The sequence below is a fragment of the Erythrolamprus reginae genome, chromosome 2, assembly GCF_031021105.1.
Source record: "Erythrolamprus reginae isolate rEryReg1 chromosome 2, rEryReg1.hap1, whole genome shotgun sequence".
Taxonomy (NCBI): domain Eukaryota; kingdom Metazoa; phylum Chordata; class Lepidosauria; order Squamata; family Dipsadidae; genus Erythrolamprus; species Erythrolamprus reginae.
This window is the reverse complement of record NC_091951.1, coordinates 327534822-327555021: the sequence shown is the minus strand read 5'-3', so window position 1 is coordinate 327555021 and position 20200 is coordinate 327534822. Positions and strand designations below refer to the sequence as shown.

The 20200-nt window shown below is 37.0% G+C and overlaps 1 protein-coding gene across 1 annotated transcript in view; it reads right to left on the bottom strand.

The window, feature by feature from the left end:
- The window catches only part of HCN1 (hyperpolarization activated cyclic nucleotide gated potassium channel 1), a 213337-nt gene that overhangs the window by 155069 nt on the left and 38068 nt on the right, over positions 1-20200 (bottom strand). The window contains exon 2 of the mRNA XM_070743367.1: positions 15230-15653. Within this exon, the coding sequence (XP_070599468.1) occupies positions 15230-15653 (424 nt within the window). The remainder of the gene's footprint in view (positions 1-15229; positions 15654-20200) is intronic.

Genomic DNA, 20200 nt, shown 5'->3' with positions numbered 1-20200 from the left:
GGCAGGTCTTTTTCCCATAACAAGAACTTTTGCATCACCCAGCTGAAGTTTGAGCTCTCTAGTAGATATAATAGCAAATGTGTTAGACATCTGAGCTAAGTTGTTCTAATGAGCATTACAATCCCTACACAAAAACAACAAAAGCTACCAAGCATGATTCCCCTATTTTTATATAGCATACACTTATTTATTCCACTATACTGTACAGACTCTGGGCGATAAATCATTGCTCTCTTTCTCTCTACAAATACATTCACGGTGATTATATATTGCAATTTATTACCATAGTTGCTATTTTTGGAAAATGTACCTATCTGGGGGTGAAAAAGGTTATCCCACCATTACAATTATCAGGGAATATGTATGCAAGAAATATGTCTTGATCATCCAAAAACATTTGCATCATACCAACAACTCAATTTGTTTTGTTGCAAAATGTACAGAAACACTTAGCCAACTTCAAAATAGTTTGGAGAGGCTGGAGAAATGAAACAATAATGTGTAAAATGCCTTCACCCTTAGGAAATAGTTACTGCATCTTTCTTGCTATTCCTTAAAAGCATTGGCCTATTTTATCAAGATGATTCAAATCCCTTCTTGGCTTGCCTCTACTCATAACCGTCCTAATGGCTGTCCTCTTCTCAGTTAAACACACCAATAGAAAATCTGTTTAGGAGAAGAAGGATGAAGTAGAACTTCAGCCTTGGCTGATATGTGTAGCAAATGGTGTCTATGTAAAGAAGCAAAAATATTTCATTCCCGCAATTATTTTCTGGTTTCATTTATTAAATAATCCTGATTAAACCAAAATGAGGGAGATGGAGGCAATATTATTCAATATTATATATGCATATATAGACACACACATATATATGACAGAAGAAAAATTATAAGAAACCCAATGAAACAAAGTTAACAAGCATTAATTATATTTGTTTGTCACTACTTTTGCCTTTAAGATTAAATACTTTGTGCTATTCAAAATACTTGTGATTTTACTTCTGGGACAAAGAGAAAAAGGTTGGGAAATTCCAAATTATGTTTGGATTGTATAATTGGACTTTATGCAAAAGGGATGACTGATGACGGGTGACTCAGTACACCCCATACAGAAATTAATTTTATTAACATATAAAATGGGGAAGATATATGATAGATACATTTGATTTAACCTTCCACAATTTTTGGTTTATTTATCTCACAGACTAACCTGCAAGTTTATGATTTACATGACAGAAATAAATCTGAGGCATGCTCTATATGTAGCACTATAGAATCTGCAAGATAAAGGAAGAAACAGTTGATAGGCATGATGTTAAGCAGACCTCTTTTCACAATTCATACCAAAAAGCTGTTAGCTCTGTTTCTGTGTCATCCATCTTATTAGACATTGCAGCATCTAATCCTACAGTCCCTTGGGCTAAATGCACATATGATTATATTGTCAGTTGAGCCATCTAGATATTTGAAGTTCAGCATACCTCTATTCAGGAAGCAATAAATACTGTATCTTTTTTATATCTCAATCTAAATAATCTACAATTAGTGATGGATTGATATGCATCTAACTGACTGTCAACTTGCAAAGCTTTCAAGTTGCCATAAGCAGGAAGGGGGGAGATATGATGGAGCTCCTTGGCTGCCCTAACTGAAACTACATTCCACAAATGCCTTTCTTGCTGATTGTGACCTAGGTTACTAGAATCACCAGGAGGGGTGTGGGTTTCACAGACCACCAATGTAGTTCATTGGAGAATGTGATTTATGACATGCCCAGAGAGTAGGTGGGGGAGACAGGGTCACAGGGCTGTAACCTATATGAGGTCAGTTCTGACTGCATCGGAGTATTGCTGGAATGTCGTTCCTAATAAATGACTTTATTTCTTTTGAAGCTTGGTTCATAAATTAATTAGGGCATCTTTCAGAAACTTCACACTGACCATTCAAATGAGGTTTAGAACAATTAGACCAGATTCCATTCAAGTTTATCATTAATTGGTTCCTGGATCCCACTTGACTCTGAATGCCCAAGTAAGTGTTTCTGAAGCTGAAGTACCAAATATCATTATTCCTGAAAAATGCTACTTTAGTCATACTAGTATATATTCCCGCTACATGACATGAGTACATATTTTAATGAAGAATGTCTGGAAACTATACTGAGTTCTAAATGCATTGGACAGGGAAAATACGTAGACAGCATATTCATCCGTTTACATGGTAAGGAAAAATGGGGCTTTCTCCTGTCTTTTCAGAGTTCATGTGGCCAAGTTTTGAAGTGAGTCAACGCTGACATGAGTGTGCACTAGATCAGATTTAAAACTTTATTTGGACTCAAGCAAATATGGTTTCCCTTTTTACACATTTTCTATGAAGAGAGATTGCAGGAACTGGGCATGGATAGCCTAGAGAAAAGGAGGGCCAGGGGGGACATGATAGCTGTATATAGGTATATGAGGGGTTGCCACAGAGAGGAGGGGGCCACTCTATTCTCCAGAGCACCAGAGGGCCGGATGAGGAACAACGGCTGGAAGCTGACCAAGGAGAGATTCAACCTAGAATTAAGGAAGAACTTCCTGACGGTCAGAACGATCAACCAGTGGAACAACCTGCCTGCGGAGGTTGTGAACTCCCCAACTCTGGACACTTTCAAGAGGAGATTGGACTATTGTTAATTTAGTAAATAAACCAATAAAAAAAATTATATATAAAAAAAGAGGAGATTGGACTGCCATTTGGCTGGGGTGCTTTAGGATTCCTGCTCAGGCAGGAGGTTGGACTTGATGACCTGCATGGTCCCTTTCAACTCTAACAATAAATAAATAAATAAATAAATAAATAAATAAATAAATAAATAAATAAATACCTGAATGTGAAGAGTCTAGAGAAAATAATGCTGTGTTCATAGCTTAACTTCTTAACTGTTTTAGCACTATCTATTTCAGATGCCAACCTGAAGCAGATTGTTTAAGAAGCTGTACCTAATGTGCAGTTTGGTGTCTTGTTTTTCACGATAAATCCCTGAAAGGCTTGTAACCAGAATCTGAAGAATTTCAACCTATCTACCTTTCCAAAATCCTTCCTCTGGTTCTAACATCCCCAGTAGTACATTGGATAGGACCATGAAGGAAGGTCTTTTGTGGGCCTGGGTGAGCTCTCCTGCTCATCTTATTGGCTTTCCAGAACTTATCAAAGAAAGAACAATCCAAACCAGAGGTGGGTTTCAGTAGGTTCTGGCCAGTTCTGGAGAACCAGTAGTGGAAATTTTGAGCAGTTTGAACAACTGGCAAATAACACCTCTGACTGCCACACCCCATCTATTCTTTGCCTCTTGAGTCCCAGCTGATCAGGAGGAAATGGGAATTTTGCAATAACCTTCCCCTGAAGTGGGGTGGGAATGGAGATTTTACAGTATCCTTCTCTTGCCATGCCCACCAAGCCACACCCACCAAGCCATACCATGCCCACCAAGCCACTCCCACAGAACTGCTAGTAAAAAAAAAGTTTGAATCCCACAATTAATCCAAACAGTTTTCAAAATGGATGGCTGTTTTCATTTTTTTTAAAAAAAACACATACCGTTAATAACTCACAAAACCAGGAAAAACAAATTACCCATAATAATAAGGAAGCTTCAGTCAAAAAAACCCTCTTTGGTGCAAAAACAAAACTGTCTATGTAGCTAACTTCAAAAGTTGCTACAAAACCATATGCTGACAGATAAAGGCAGAATGCATTAGTTATCACAGCAATCAAGAGGAAAACATAATACGCACAAAATCCATCCGGGGCCTTTTATAATTTTGTAAACAACAAACTTGAAGACTCAAGATCCATCCCACCACTAAAAGGGCCAAATGAGAAAGACTGCAACAATTAAACCATTAAGGCCAACACATTCTTCAGTTCAGTAGTTGTAAAAGCAATGATTCATGTCCCATATTCCCACAACTAATTTCAATGATCTACTACATGTCAATTTTACAGAAGATGTTGTTGAAAAGGCACTCCATAATCTAAAACCATCTCTGTATATGGCCCTGATGGACTATGTGCCTTCTTCTTTAAAAAGCTTTCAACCAGCATAGCAGAGCTTCTTAGCATAATCTATGAAATATCCTTCAGAACCAGCTCCTTGCCTAATTTATGGTCGCTAGACAGGATCATGCCTATCTTCAAAAAGGGTGATCCCCTGCCTATTAGAAAATTACAGACCAATCTCATTTTGATGCGCCACCTGCAAAGCCATAGAATCAGTCATAAATCAATCCATTATCCTCTACTTAGAGACAACAACCTACTCTCTAACAAGCAATTTGGTTTTAGAAAAAAACTCTCCTGCAATCTGCAACTCTTACACTGCAAAATCATATGGACCTTGACCAGGGTAAAACAATAGATGCAATTTATATAGACTTCTGTAGAGTCTTTGATTTAGTGGTCACAACAAACTACTGAAACTAAATCTTATGACATTTCCGGTTCCCTCCATAATTGGATAGCTGCACTCCTATCAAACAAACAACAAGTAGTCAAAATAGGGAACACCCTATCGAAACCTGCACCTATTAATACTGGTGTCCCCTAAGGTAGCATTTTAAGACGCACACTCTTTATATAAGTGACCTTTGCGATCATATTATAAGCAACTGCATTTCTATTCACTGACAATGTAAAACTATTCAACACCACCAACAATACTGCTACCCTGTAAAAAAACCTTAACTATGTGTCAGAATGGTCAAACAATTGGCAAATCCGAATGTAAACCAACAAATGCTCTATCTTGCACATTGGCGAAAAAAAATCAAAATACATGCTATGAAGATATGAGCTTGTAGATAACCCTCATTCTGTCAAGGACCTTGGGATGTAGCTGCCATAGCATGTTAGGATAGGATTTGATATCTGGACTTCTGACATAAATGCCTCATACACTCCGACTTCATTAGCCAGAACAGGACTGTACATAAAGGTCACAAAGTGAGTCTGCATTTCTGGTGAAATCTGCTTAGGAAGTGACTGGCCATAAAATGATTCAGTGGCTCTCCTCGAATAACAAGAATGTGTCAACAGGAAAAGAACTGTGTGATCAAAAGGCACAATTTACATTCCCTGGGGTAAACAGGACAAAGGCTGTGATAAAAAGACTTTGCTTTGTGGTAAACAGGAGATAGCCATATTAACAACAAAGGGGCCCAGGAAATTGGCCATGAGAGACATTTGTTCAGTAGAAACTAGTTACGTGCCATATGTAGATAAGAAAGACTTGGAAGTTGTGTCATATCTTAGAGTTACGTTATTGGATGTTTGTATATCACTTGACATGTACGTATAATCACTCCCAATTTGCATATTCCCCCAATAAAAGGGCGTGCACAGCTCTGTACTGTGTCATTTCACCCGGAGAGAAATGTGTCCAAGTTTTCTTTCTAGGATTCGCGTTTGTGAGTGACCCCCCATGGCTGGGGTTGCTTTAAGTCCCTTTGAAGACCTCGTTCCTTTCAGGGACTTAGCAGCACCCTCATTGGAGTACTCATCTCAAGAGCTCACTATAACAGCATTGCAAAAAAGCCACTAAGAGTTGTTAATCTAATCTTGCATAGCTTCTTCTCCAGTAATAATGAACTGCAAACTCTTGTGGGTGATCCTTGTCCACCTCAGGCCATGCCTGATTCTGAGGATGATGAACCCGGATATCCTAAGCTGGGGAAGCTGTCAGAGGAAGCTGAAACCAAGAGTGAGGTAGATAGTGATTTGGGAGAGATAAAGGGGGCTGATCTTACAATGGGAAGTTGGTCTCTGTCAGAGAGCGAGGGAGATATATCAGGGGATGATGCTTGGATTAATCCCACGCTATCGAAGGACGGCAAAAAAGAGAAGAAATCCAGAGTAAATACCTTTTACAGACCCACAGAGTAGTAGCTCTGTTGGTCTGTGAGGTCCCTTCCAGGATTAATAGAGAAGGGTGGTTGGGAAAGGGGTCTGACAACGTTTGTGTCAAAGAATGGCCAAGACTTTGTGGCATCCATGAACAAAAATGATAAAAATATTGAGTTCTGCTTCTCCGAGCTGTCTGAAAACTGCATCTGGGTGTTTGTAATGAAGTTCTGTGGTGAGCCTTTTTAATTTTAAGCCTTGAGTTCTTCACCTTGTAATCTAAAGAATTTGGAGAGGATCGGAATGTTTGACATGATTCCCACAGGTTGAGTTCAGCCAAGATAGACCGTACTGTTCTTGCTACTGGATTTCGCTTTGAAAAATATTCATATTATGTTTGTGTGAAAACAATAGAAGGAAAGTTTTATTTCAAGAGTGGATTTTTTGAGTTTTGGAAAATTACCAGTGACCAAGCATAGAACATGAACTAGGGCATATATAAACCCACATTGCATATCAGACATTAATACAATCAAATGAGTCCAGAGATATTTCACGAGATATTCTTCTGCTCGGAACAGAATACCTTATGCCAGAAACTAAATTTGGGGCTTAGACAACTTAGAAATGTGTAGTCTTCAATCTGACCTAAGTGTAGTGCATAAAATTATCTGCTACAATGGCCTACCTGTCAATGAATACTTCAGCTTCAACCACAACAATACATGCACACACATTTAAAAATAATATAACCATAGAGTATTTTTGCAATATTATAAATTTTAAAGTGTTATTCTTTATATTTTACTACTAGTTTAAGTAATTTGATATCTTATAGATAAGAGAATTTATTAAAGTTATATGAACTATAACATAAAGATAATAGAGTTAAATTTAACAAGAACATAGAATGTATGTGTTATATTTCTGTATTGATCTGATTATAGTTAGACTTTTTTTTGTATTAGTTAGACTTCTGGGATAAGTGGAGCAATGGTAGCTCCTTTAAATGTTGAATGTCGTTTGTCTTGTTTGTCTAATGAAAAACAATTTTAAAAAATTATTTAAAAAATACATGCACACACAACAGATACAAACTTAAGGTAAACCGCTTCAAACTCAATTGCAGAAAATATGACTTCAGCAACAGAATGGTCAATGCCTGGAATGCACTACCTGATTTTGTGGTTTCTTCCTCAAACCCCCAAAATTACCCTTAGACTGTCCACTGTCAATCTTCTCCATTCCTAAGACGTCTTTAAAGGGTGTGCATAAGCGCAGAAGCATGCCTAATATCCCTGTCCTATTATTCTTTTTTATTGTTTTCATTTCATTTATTCATAATCTTATTTATACTTATACAGTGGTACCTCATCATACGAACTTAATTGGTTCCAGGAGGAGGTTCGTAAGGTGAAATGTTCGTAAGATGAAACAATGTTTCCCATAGGAATCAATGTAAAAGCAAATAATGCGTGCAAATCCTTCAGGAAAATCCCAAACATTAGAAGGGAGGCGAACAGAGGGCAGGGAGGAGCAGCTAAAGGGGGCGGGTGGTAGAAGCAAGGCTAGGCTAAAGGGTGAGTGGGAAGGAAGAAAGGCAAGGGGGGCGCCCCTCCCTTTTCTTTCTTCAAAAGACACCGTTTCAGTGCCTTTGCAAGCACGTTGTTCTCTGCAAAAATTTTCCTCCCCCAAGCTGCCCCTCCCTCCTCCCTTTTCTCTCTTAAAAAGACACCCTTTCAGTTCCTTTGCAAGCACGTTGTTCTCTGCAAAAATTTTCCTCCCCAAGCTGCCCCTCCCTCCTCCCTTTTCTTTCTTAAAAAGACACCCTTTCAGTTCCTTTGCAAGCACGTTGTTCTCTGCAAAAATTTTCCTCCCCCAAGCTGCCCCTCCCTCCTCCCTTTTCTTTCTTAAAAAGTGTTCTGTCTGGGTTTTCCCAGACCTCAACACCAACTGAAAAAACAGCCAGACACTCTGGTAAAAGCCAAAAGTATTTTATAGCTGGAAAAAATAAGCACAAAGGAAAACCTGTCTTCACAACAGACAGGCTATAATACGTTACAGCAGGGTCCTGATGTCCAGTCAATACCATAAGCTTCTTGCTGGCACCCCCCCCCCAAGGTTTCAATAGTCCAAGGCACAAACCAGGATTGTAAGCCACCAAAGTTCACAGACAGGTCTCACGAATCTCCAAGATAAAACTCCACAAGCCAGGAAGGGTGGGTCCGCCTTTTATCCTTTCCCAAGAGCACCACACCCAAACCCAGCTGTGACCTCTAATGCTGGAAATACTTAGCCAATTGAGTCCGTCTCTGATTAGCTCTCCTTTGTCGCATATCTATGATGTCTTGAGCATTTTCCCCTAAGGAATCCAGGCTGCTTGCTGGGGAGAACTCCCCCTGGTGGGACTCTGGCTGTCCTTCTTCTCCAGCCTGGGATTCCTCTTCCTCGTCAGTCTGCACCTCCTGTTCCTCAGCCTCTCCCTCTGAGCTGGAAACCGACAGAAGGTCAGCCATTCCCGGAGGGGTCCCAGACTGAACCACAACAAAAAGACACCCTTTCAGTTCCTTTGCAAGCACCTTGTTCTCTGCAAAATTTTTCCTCCCCCAAGCTGCCCCTCCCTCCTCCCTTTTCTTTCTTAAAAAGACACCCTTTCAGTTCCTTTGCAAGCACGTTGTTCTCTGCAAAATGTTTCCTACTCCAAGCAGCCTCTCCCTTTTCTTACTTCAAAAAGGAAAAAAAGAAACTCCTTCATCCCAGCAGCAGCTGCTTGGGTTCGTAAGGTGAAAATAGTTTGGAAGAAGAGGCAAAAAAATCTTAAACACCGGGTTCGTATCTTGAAAAGTTCGTTAGAAAAAGCGTTCGTAAGATGAGGTACCACTGTATGTGTTATCTAGTACATGCTTGACGAATTAAATAAATAATTAAAATAAATAACTGTATTGTTTACTAGCCTATATACTTGCTAAGAAGACTAGCAACATAAGGAAAGGTAGGGAACAGATGTTGATATCCACAGTGAATGAGCATTATATTTCTTAAAGACCATCACTTTGTGCTCCTAAATTTCTAACATCTAATAATCTTCCCAAAAGATTATTTAGCCAAGTACTAAAGCAGTCCTGTACTTACTAAACTGACCTGGTCAGTTTGGAACTCCTAACAACTGTATCAGCAATGTCTTGTGCCTTAGCAATATTTTCTTCCTTTCTGTTCCCTTCTCTTTGCACTATTGGGACACAATTAACAAAAGTACATCCCATTCCATGCAATAAATTTTATCTTTAAATTGTATTGATTTATTAATCTAGAAATGTACCCATTTTGTATCCCTCCATTTTGCTTCCTGTCTAATGTTAAATGACTGCACTGAAATGAACTGAGGCAGGAAAAAAATGGAGTCACCAAGGAATGGACACTCTGTTGTCCATGCATTTCTTTATGGGGAAAATTTAGGTTTGGGAGTTACATGAGCTCATCTTTTCACCTTAATCTACCTCCCAGATCAATAAGTGAATGTCTTGATTAAAGAGCAGATGGCTCATAGAAAAAAATGCTGCTGTTTTAAAAGAAATATCCACGCCCCAGGCATGATGTTACTCTTTAACTCCCCAGGGCCTCAGTAATTCATCTCCTGTTTATTTTACCTACGTCAAAATGAAATCCACCATCAAAGGTATTTGCATCCTTTCTGCTTATACAGTATCACAGCCAAATGAAAGAATGATTATACATTCTTTGTCTTATCCACTCCTGCTACATCTCAACAACTTTTCTCCTCTAAAGCATTTTCTAAATATATCTTGCAGTTTATGCCTCTACAGAGGCCTTGTTTTTCCAGTGTAGGAAAATTCAGAATTGTTATATGTTATAGATAGATAGAGAGAGAGAGAGAAAGAGAGACAGACAGACAGACAGACAGACAGACAGACAGACAGAGAATGAATACACACACACACATAGTTGATTTTCTGCCAAATTGGAGGCAAGCCTCTAGCACAGAGGTTAACATCCTGCCTTGCATGCAACATGCTACAGGTTCAAATCCCTTGGGAAACTGTATTACTTTGTAGATTCTTTCTCTTCCTGATTGCAAGGGTTATAGATAAAGTTCCTGAGAGCAAAAAGATGACAGCAAATTTCACTCCCAATTTCTTAATTATTGCTCCTATTGAAACAATTGAAGCTGACAAAATACATATTGCTATGAATTCAGCAATTTTTCAGTGAGAAAAAAAGACATATTTAGCTCTAGCCAGACAATCAGTGTATTAGATACAATGACAACAGTCCCAGTTCCTAGAACATTGCCCCAAAATGTTGATCTACTAATCAACATTTACTAATGTTGATTACAACAAACCCACTAATTTGGGATCATTTTTGTAACCCCAATTTCATGGAAAAATCAGTATGAAAATTACTAGAGTTTCTTTTTAACTAACTTTTACAAAACAAGGTCAAATTGTTTGTTTGTTTGTTTGTTTCTTTCTTTCTTTCTTTCTTTCTTTCTTTCTTTCTTTCTTTCTTTCTTTCTTTCTTTCTTTCTTTCTTTCTTTCTTTCTTTCTTTCTTTCTTTCTTTCTTTCTTTGATTGATTGATTGATTGATTGATTTTTATGCCACACATCTTCTTAGGCTCAGGGCGGCTTACAACATGTTAGCAATAGCACTTTTTAACAGAGCCAGCATATTGCCCTCACAATCCGGGTCCTCATTTTACCCACCACGGAAGGATGGAAGGCTGAGTCAACCTTGAGCCGGTGATGAGATTTGAACCACTGACCTGCAGATCTACAATCAATAAATCTACAGATCTATAATTAATAAAATGAGAAATCCAGAAAATGCAAATATGGCATTGTCACTTATCCTTCCTATAATACCGGTGTTTTCTTTGGGGATATATGATCCCTTAGCAGCAATCAGGACCAGAGGACAAAGCAGATTTTAGGATCAAACCAAAGAGAGGGTTACATAGGGACACTTGAACAAATTTCTACTAAGATAGGATGCCCTCTTGTCACCTTTATGCCCGCCTACACTCCTTCTAGAATGCTAGAAGCTACAAAGAACATTGATTGGATGTTGTTGACACATTTTCCTCATCACATACTGATATCTTATTTTCTTTATTTGAAGCTATAACATTTAGATCACTTTTGCCCACAAGGTATATACTGCAAGACACCTGATGTTCCTCAGCATCCCTCAATATTCAACAAAGGAAAACTGCACTTATTTCGTGAACATAGAGTTAAACTTTAAAAGGAATCCAGGTATGCAACCTGCTTCAATAGAATATCTGGAGGCAAGTGTCTGGCATTATCAAAGCATGCCGCTACAAAGTACCAAATGCTAAGAATGTCAACTTTTCACATATATTACCCACAGGTGAGATATTCTGTTCCACCATCAAATAGATACTCTTAGTAAATATGCCAGGTTTGGGATAAAATATAGATGTTATATCAAGTCAATGAGAATGAATATCCCCAAACATATATATGCCATCCCTCTTACGCTTCAATTATTATGGTACTGAGAAAAGAGAACTCTATGTACATACTTTTCAATGTGAATAATGTTCCTTGGTCAAATTTGGAATCTTAGCTGCTTTCTTAAAACATATCTTGACCCTATGTTGCTATAACAAGTATGTGGATTACAGGAAGCAATTGATAAAGACCTTTAATCAAGGCTGGGTTTTTTTGGCCTCCCTGATTATCATTTGACTTTTAAAATTTATACTACAGCATAACATTTGGAAACACTATTTCAAATGTTTGAAAAAATGAGACTAATGGCAGAGACCATGGAAAAATTGTGTTGATTTGTTCTTCGGTTGTTAGAATGTTTACCTCATCTGCCTACATATTGCTATGGCTTTTATTGGTGTTAAATAATTATGAATTTGAGATGGGAAGACTTATAAATTGAAATAAATAAATGTAAGATCAGATATTGAATAAATATAAACCACATAGCAAGGGCTTGGATGAAAACCAGATAGCATAAATGTGATTCATGCTATTGAGTCTACGGAGAGGGGCGGCATACAAATCTAATAATAAATAAATTATACCTTTTATAATATTTAGTTTTATTTTGAAAATATAAGTAACTAGGTTTCCAGAATCTAGAGTACTTTCCCCTCCTTAAATAGACAGAGAGGGATAAACAGAAATAGGAGAGGAAGAACATCCACCTATAGCATTTGGGATTTATATACTAAATGTATCACAATTTGTTATAGCTCTTAGCTATAACGTTAAAAATAAATTACCACCCAAAATGCCATTTATTTATTTCAACAGCTCAGAGGAAGTAAACCCCTAATTTTAATCTACTTAGAATCCCTCTGGAACACTAATGTGGTAATGTATCATTTTTTCCTATTTTTCTTTGTGTTTCACACTAAACAGGGTTATTTCTAATGAATCACAACACTGATTTTTTTACATTTTACACTCCTATGGAGTTTCCTTCTGTAATTGTAGTTTTGTAATTCATTTCCAATTAATTACACTATTTAAAAAATAGAAAGACTTGCTATAATATGAAGCAGTATAGTCAGTATCCTTCTAACATCTGGAAACACTGCCAGAATGGAACCAGTGGTTTAGTAAAGCAGGTAGTTCTCTGAAGCATTGGGACCAATTTAGCAGCTTTTTGGTTTATAGATAAAGAATGTATTTTTATTTTATTATGATTGTATTAGATTTTATTAGATTTTATCACCTCCTCCTCATATTAAAAAACTAAAAGTTGACCAGCCTTCAATCATTTAATTTGCAAATTTACAATGTTTGCCACCGTGAAATGGCATCAGCAAATATTGTGGTCCAATTGGCAAAAGAAAGCTCATGACCATATTGATTGGAAAACTGCAGAAGAGGCCTTCATCCTGCAGTGGATGTACAATGGCTAGAATTATGAATTTGCCATAGAAATTAAGAGGTTATGAAGGATTTCAATGTATAAAAAGGAAGCAGAATTGTGCTTTACCCAGACTTCTCATAAACACTGTGCTTCTCTTATTCGAACAGTTGAGTTGAGTTGAGTTTATTATTTGTTTGTTTGTTGGATTTATATGCCACCCCTCTCCGAGGATTAAATTTTATTTATTTTTTCAGGCCTATATATGATTACAGAATAAGTATGAACATGATTGTGAATACATAAGATGTATAAGCATGGTTATGAGTATATGAGATGGTTAAAAATACATGGGGATTTTAGGACAGGGACAGTAAGCACACTTATGCACATGCACGACCCTTACAGACCTCCAAGGAATGGGGCAAGGTCAATGGTAAACAGTCTAAGGTTAAAATTTTGGGGGTTTGGGGAAGAAACTAGAGTCAGATCAAGTATTCCAGGCATTGACCACTCTGTTGCTTAAGCTGTATTTTTTGCAATCAACTTTGGAGGAGTTTATGTTAAGTTTTTATCTATTGGATGCTTGTGTATTGTTGCAGTTGAAGCTGAAGCAGTCATTGACAGGTAGGACATTGCAGCAGATAATTCCTCTGACGAGGGAGAAAATCTCTGATGAGTATGTGTGTTAGGGAGGGGAATTGTGGTGGATTAAAATGTGATGGAGAATTTGTGTCACTTTAGTAGAGCTGTCTTGTTCAAAAGGGGCACATTTCTCCTTATGCAAGGTAGCTTTGGAAATTAAATTTAAATAATGTATAGTTAATAACAGGATAAAAATCACCGAGACAGTATGCAGGCAGCCCCAGAGAAATGAAATAACCATATTAATTCTCATTCTCAAATCTACAAGTGGGTACTGAATTATTTAGGCTGCAGTTATGAAGGGGCGGGGGAGAAATCAAGTTTAATTAATAGCACTTTGGTTATATTAGCTGAAGAGAACACTTGCCGTACTTTCTGCTCTTTTGCTCAATGGTTTCTCTTGGCATGTTGGTCAAGCTTTATTTATGTTCCATACAGCAAGAAAATAAATTCTCTTACACTCTGTATTCTTCCCAAAATGAACTTGGGACTAGAAGTACTCCCAAGCCCCTGTACAGCAGCATTAAAAATCCAATTAAAACCAGCGGTAAAATCTACTTACCTTTCCTACCAGTTCGGAAATGCACGCACTTTTTCATTCTTGCTCCACTTGTGCGTGTGCTGTTTCACCCTCTGCGCATGCATAGAATGCTTTGCGCATGCACAGAAGTTTTAAAAAAGAAAATGGCAGGGCCCAAGTGGGGTGGAGGGCAAAGCCTCATGCCAGTTATCCAAACAACTGGCAGCCACTGTTACCAGTATGCCCAAACCGGTAGCATTTTACCCTTGAATAGAACTAGTAAGACAACTATGGAACCAGTAAGACAATTGTGCACTCCAGTATTTCACATCTTTCCAAATCATATTTCCTCATGTTAAAATGACACCAGGACTCATCCTTCATTGAAATAAACAAAATAAAAAACACTCAAGAAGATGCGTTTTAAAATAGCTGTATGGCTGTACTTTCTACTGACTTTTGATTGCTACTGCAATAAAAACAAGATAAAGTACAGTTCATTATTGATTGTGAAAAAGCTGAAGCCATTATAGACAACAGTAAGGACATTTAAAATTATTAGCAATACATACAAGCCAATACATAAAGTGGGATGATGCTGTCATTACAAATAAGCATATTATATTAACAGCAATACTATATGAATGCACCACAAGTTACTGTGTTGATTTGTCCTCTGTAAGAGCTGGTTTCAAGATTCACATGGAAAGCTCATTTGCATTCCCACTATTATGAAATCACTTTTGGGGAAAAATACGACATATTTGGCTGCTTCTAAAACTCCTCTTTGAGATCAGGCTAAGCCATCTTTTCATTGACAAGCAAGGGTGTTTTTATTAATAGTTTCTGGTGTAGAAACTGATTTATGGATTTTAATCTGCTTAGTGCTTTTATTTATTTAAGCTAGCAAATGCTGTTAGGCATTAAATTAATTTGAAATAGATCATATTTAAACTTCAGTTATAATGTCTTTTAATTATATTATTATTATTTTGCCTCTATTTTATTCTAAGGTTGCTTAAGAATATTTTTTAATGGGAAGGCATGTTATAAACATAGCAAGCTTCTCATTGTTATCATTTTTCTAAAAAAAATTATCATAGCACCAATCCATAACAATTTTGAGTTTTCATACACCATAATAGAAAGAAGTAAAGGACAACTGATAGAATTAAAAAATAATTAATAAGCCAAGGTGAATTCATGCACATTAAGACAAGTGAATTCTCACTTGTCTTAATGTAGTACCACTATTATCATTTTAAAGCAATAGAAACCTAAGTGAATATCTAGAAGAGACACTTACCTCTTCCCACTGATGAATATATCTTATTAGTCTTGAAAGTCGTAGCAAACGTAGCAGACTGAGGATTTTTGTGAACCTCACAATACGAAGTGCTCTAGCTGTCTTATAGACTTCTGAGTCCATTCCTTTTTCTACAATAAGAAAGATATAATCCACTGGTATGGATGAGATGAAGTCAACCACAAACCAGCTCTTTAAATAATTCATCTTGATTACTTTGGGGTCTAGTATTATTTCAGAGCTATCCTCATTAACCGTGCCAGTTCTAAAGTTCATAATCAAGTCCAACAGAAACACAGTGTCCGATGCTACGTTGAAAATAATCCATGGTGTGGTTGTCTGTTCTGTGAAGAATGTGATACCAACAGGTATTATTACAAGATTTCCAACCATCATAATAAGCATGATTAAGTCCCAGTAAAACCTAAGAGAAATAGAGAATGCAATTGTTAATCAAAGCATATGTAAACTGCCACTTATTGTTGTCTGTTGATATGTTTTATGGATAGAGCTCTTAAATTGGGAAGAAACCAAATTGCACTCAATATTTGTGTCATGAAACATACAAAACAGAAATTGAAACCATCCCTTCACAATTATTCATGTGCCTGTGATACAGGTCATATCTTCAAAATAACTTTTATTCCCAGAGGTTTGATGGTACATTTTTCTGAGAGTCAATTTTCACTGATACCTTTAACATAAATATTTCCTGTTCATCAAGAACTAGTTTGAATAACATAATTTGTTTGGAAATAAAATTTTAAAGTATTTTTTCATTGTAGTTACATAGAAAGAATTGATAATTACAAGAAAAGACTTTTCTAAAAGGAAAAGAAAAATCTGAATGCCTAACTTCAGAAGCAAAATAAAGACTTCAGACAATCAGGAACATTAGTATTATAATAGTAAGCTATGAGAGAAGCATTACATTTTAAGAGTTAATGTTTTTTTTTAAAAAAAAAACTAGAAAAAATGCAAATTACAAGACCAGTAAAATAGTGAGAATCTGCTCTGTTTTATTCACAAAAAAGCACCGTATTTTTCAGAGTATAAAAGAGAGTGAACATTTGAGTGTGTCTTATGCACAGAACTTTGCTGAAGCCCCACCCACCCACTAGTCCCCACCCTTAAGCCATTTTCTGCTTATGGACATCACATTTTCAGCCTCCACACATTTCTGCATTTCCAAAGCAGGCAGTCAAACAACAAAGATAAATAAATAGGTTGCTACAGATACCGCTGTGCCTACCATCCCTGTCCTATTGTCTTCTTTTTTGACTTTTTATCATTACTTATCTAATGCTTTATTTGTACAAATTACCACCCTATAATTGTTTGAAAAAATAAATAAAAAATAAATAAATAAAATAATAATAACCTTCCTAGATTCGCCTACGTCTCATCAACACTGCATTGGTTGCCGATTAGTTTCCGGTCACAATTCAAAGTGTTGGTAATGACCTATAAAGCCCTACATGGTATCAGACGAGAATACCTTCGGAGACCTCTGTTTTTGGCCTCCATGCCTCACATTTTTGGCCTCCAAACTGAGGCTGAAAATGCGACATGACACACAAAGGCGGTGATCAGTAGCGATCAGTGGTGATGTGCTGTGGCGATCCCTGCAGCCTGGAATGGATATAAAATGGAGCATTCAGAGGCGAAAAACAGGATGCGTGGAGGCCAAAACCGCGAGGCACAGAGGTCAAAATGCAAGGCACAGAGGTGGTGATGGTCTGTGGCAATCCCTACAGTCTGGAATAGCTGATTGGGGGTATTTTGAGAGGCTGATCCACCCACCAATCAGCTGCCCATGCTGAATCAGGCTGTGATAATGCACTGAAGCTGATCAGGCTGTTTGCTGCAAGGATGCTATCCAGATGAATACTGATGAATGTTGGTAGCCAGAGGCAGATTCTGTTTTCTTGTTTTCCTCCCCAAAAGCTAATGTGCATCTTATACGCCAGACGAGGGGTAGGCACTATAACTCTGATGAATTTCCAAATCTAAACTAGCTCAATTTAAGCCAGATTGATTCACCAGGTAAATAATTTGTTGACACTCATATTACATACCATATTTTTTGGAGTATAAGATGGTCTGGAGCTGGGGTAGGCAAAGTTGGCTCTTCTATGACTTGTGGACTTCAACTCCCGGAATTCCTGAGCCAATCATCAGAGTTATAGTCCACATCAAAAAGTTGGGGAGGGAGGGAGTTCCAAAAGGAAGAAGTGTCAAACCCACTTCTACGTAATCGTCAAGAAAGTTGGATGGACCATCCACAAATCACTTGTTGTCAAGCTTGATTCAAAAGCATACCAATACTACTTACCACATAAGACTTATATATTGCTTCATAATGCTTAAGAGGTTTACAGAATCAGCATATTGCCCCCAACAATATGCGTCTTCATTTTACTGATCTCAAAAGAATGGAAGGCTGAGTCAACTTTAAGCCAGTTAGAATCAAACCAACTCCTGGCAATGGGCAGAGTCAGCCTGCAATACTACATTCTAACCACTGTGCCACCACAGCTCAATAAAGAAGCTTTATTCCATGGGAGAATAACACAGATAGGATCCATCAAAGCAATAGGGTCAGATTCCTTTTTTTTTATTCTGCTACATAAATATATTCATGTATTTGGCTAAAGTAGCTAAGGTTATAATCCCTTTCTCACTTACCTAATCAGCTTCACTGAACTGCATGAAATCTATTATTGAGTATATGTCCTGGAAAAGGAATAAAGTTCTCTTTGCATATTCTCTGAAGTAGTGCTTGGGTTTTTTTACCTTATTTTTGTATAAAGTATAAAGTAGCCCTCTTTTTTAAAAGTTCATGGAATAAACTTCTCTATTGTTGAATTTGATTTTACAGTTAGTTTCTGAGTAATTATGATTCAGGTCTTTTACATGTCTTGTTGCTGCCCCATTGTGCAATATTTGTGAAGGATTTAATTTTTACAAGAAAATTTTAATTTTCTTGTAAAAAATAATTTTCAAGTATTATTTTCAAATAATTTTATTAAGATTACAATTCAAAAAGTAAAAACTTTTACTTTAAAATCCTGAAAAATATAAAAAGAAAAAATGAGAAGTGCAGGGGGGGAAAGGCTTAAAGAAATGAAATTGAAAAAAACAAATAAGGACTGACTTTCCCTCGTCACTGGTACAAACAATTTTAATAAATTATCACCATCTCTACAATCATTACATTCTTCTTTCCATAACTGAACACTTAACTCTTAACTAAACCCTAAGGATTTATCATTCATTCCTAGTCAGCAATCATTTATTAAGGTCTATCAGAAACCACTACATAACTATTTTAACCTTGATCAAATAAGTCAACTCTGTATTCCCTCCTCATATCTTTAACATGTTTTAATCCTTTAAAATAATGATATTGGGCTTCATTTATTTTTTACTTTTCTTTCTCTCCTCCCAGAAAATCTTTTTACAGTTCTATTTTTTAAATTCAGTAAGAAGAATTATACAAATCACTCTTATGAATTAATACTTGCATGTCCTTTTTAAATATCAAGACTTTGATTAGTTTCATTTGTATCTCCAGCATGTTATCTTTTTGCATATTAGAAAGCAGTAATGCATGTGTATATGTGTGTTTGTGAAATAAAAGTAAATGCTCTAGCCTTATAAAGATATAAAATAAACCCACTTTGCTACTTTACTGCAAAGGAATTCAAATTTCCAGGAACAGTTGGATTTCAGCTAAGCACTAGATAGAACAGGGCTGGGCAATTAATTATGCCATGGAGCTATAATGAGAAATTGGGATGGTTTTAGAGGGCCGGATTAATAAAATTAACTCAGTTTTACCATTACTGTACAGTATATTATTGGGTAGAACTGAGTTAATTATATTATAATTATAAATTATAATTATATATCATATTATATTATATATAATTATATACAGTATTATAATTATATTATAATTATAAATTAATTGCCCACCCTTCCTTCCTTCCTTCCTTCCTTCCTTCCTTGTTACCTCCATTTCTCCTTCCTTCCTTCCTTCCTTCCTTCTTTCCTTCCTTCCTTCCTTCCTTCCTTCCTTCCTACCTACCTACCTTCCTTCTCGAGATGGAGAGAAGCTTCTCTCTCTGATTTTCTCTGGCTTTTATTTCTGCTTTTGGGCAGTTCTTTACTTCTCTTTCAAAATATTCCTTTCAGGTGCCTCTCTTCAACTGACCTTCATTGTCAGTTGAGAAAACATAGTGGAGTCTTTGCCTGATAGTAGCTTTGGATTCCTTTTCTTCCTCCTCCTCCCTTTTTTTCCCTTGAGAGGTGGGGTGGGGGTGGTTGCTTTAAATTTCTTGGAAAGGCCAATGAAACCAATGAACAATTAAAAAATGAGCATTTATTGGATTTTTGCAAAAGGGCATGGAAAGAGAATTTATCCTTCATTCCTCCCTCCATTTCTGCTTCCTTCCTTCCTCCCTTCATTTCTCATTCCTTTCTTCATTTCTCCTTCCTTCCTTCCTCCCTCCCTCCGCAGGCCAGTGACAGACAGAGGGCAGGCCGCATCCAGTCCCTGGGCCACACTTTGCCCTGGTCTGAGATAGAAGAACCACCTGATTAAAGTGATACAACTGCTGCTTATTGCAATCTTTGAAAACTCTTACAATACGAACTCTCTGTTGGACTTCTGATGAGAAGGCAAAATTACACATTACAAGACTTATGTACATCTTGCAAAATTGTTGATTTACCCACTATGTAGCCCACATACACTTGGTTACATTGGTGGAAAGTTTTGTATTTTTTTAATTGGTGAAGTTTCTAGAGTTTTTCTGATGTAGGATACATGCAGAGTTACATAAACATATTCACGTTCTGTTCTTTTTTCCTATCAATGATTGGCATATGGAATGAATTTGTCATTGTGCCACAGAATTACCTTATTATCCGATGTCATATTTGAAGGGTTTGATGGCATTTTTC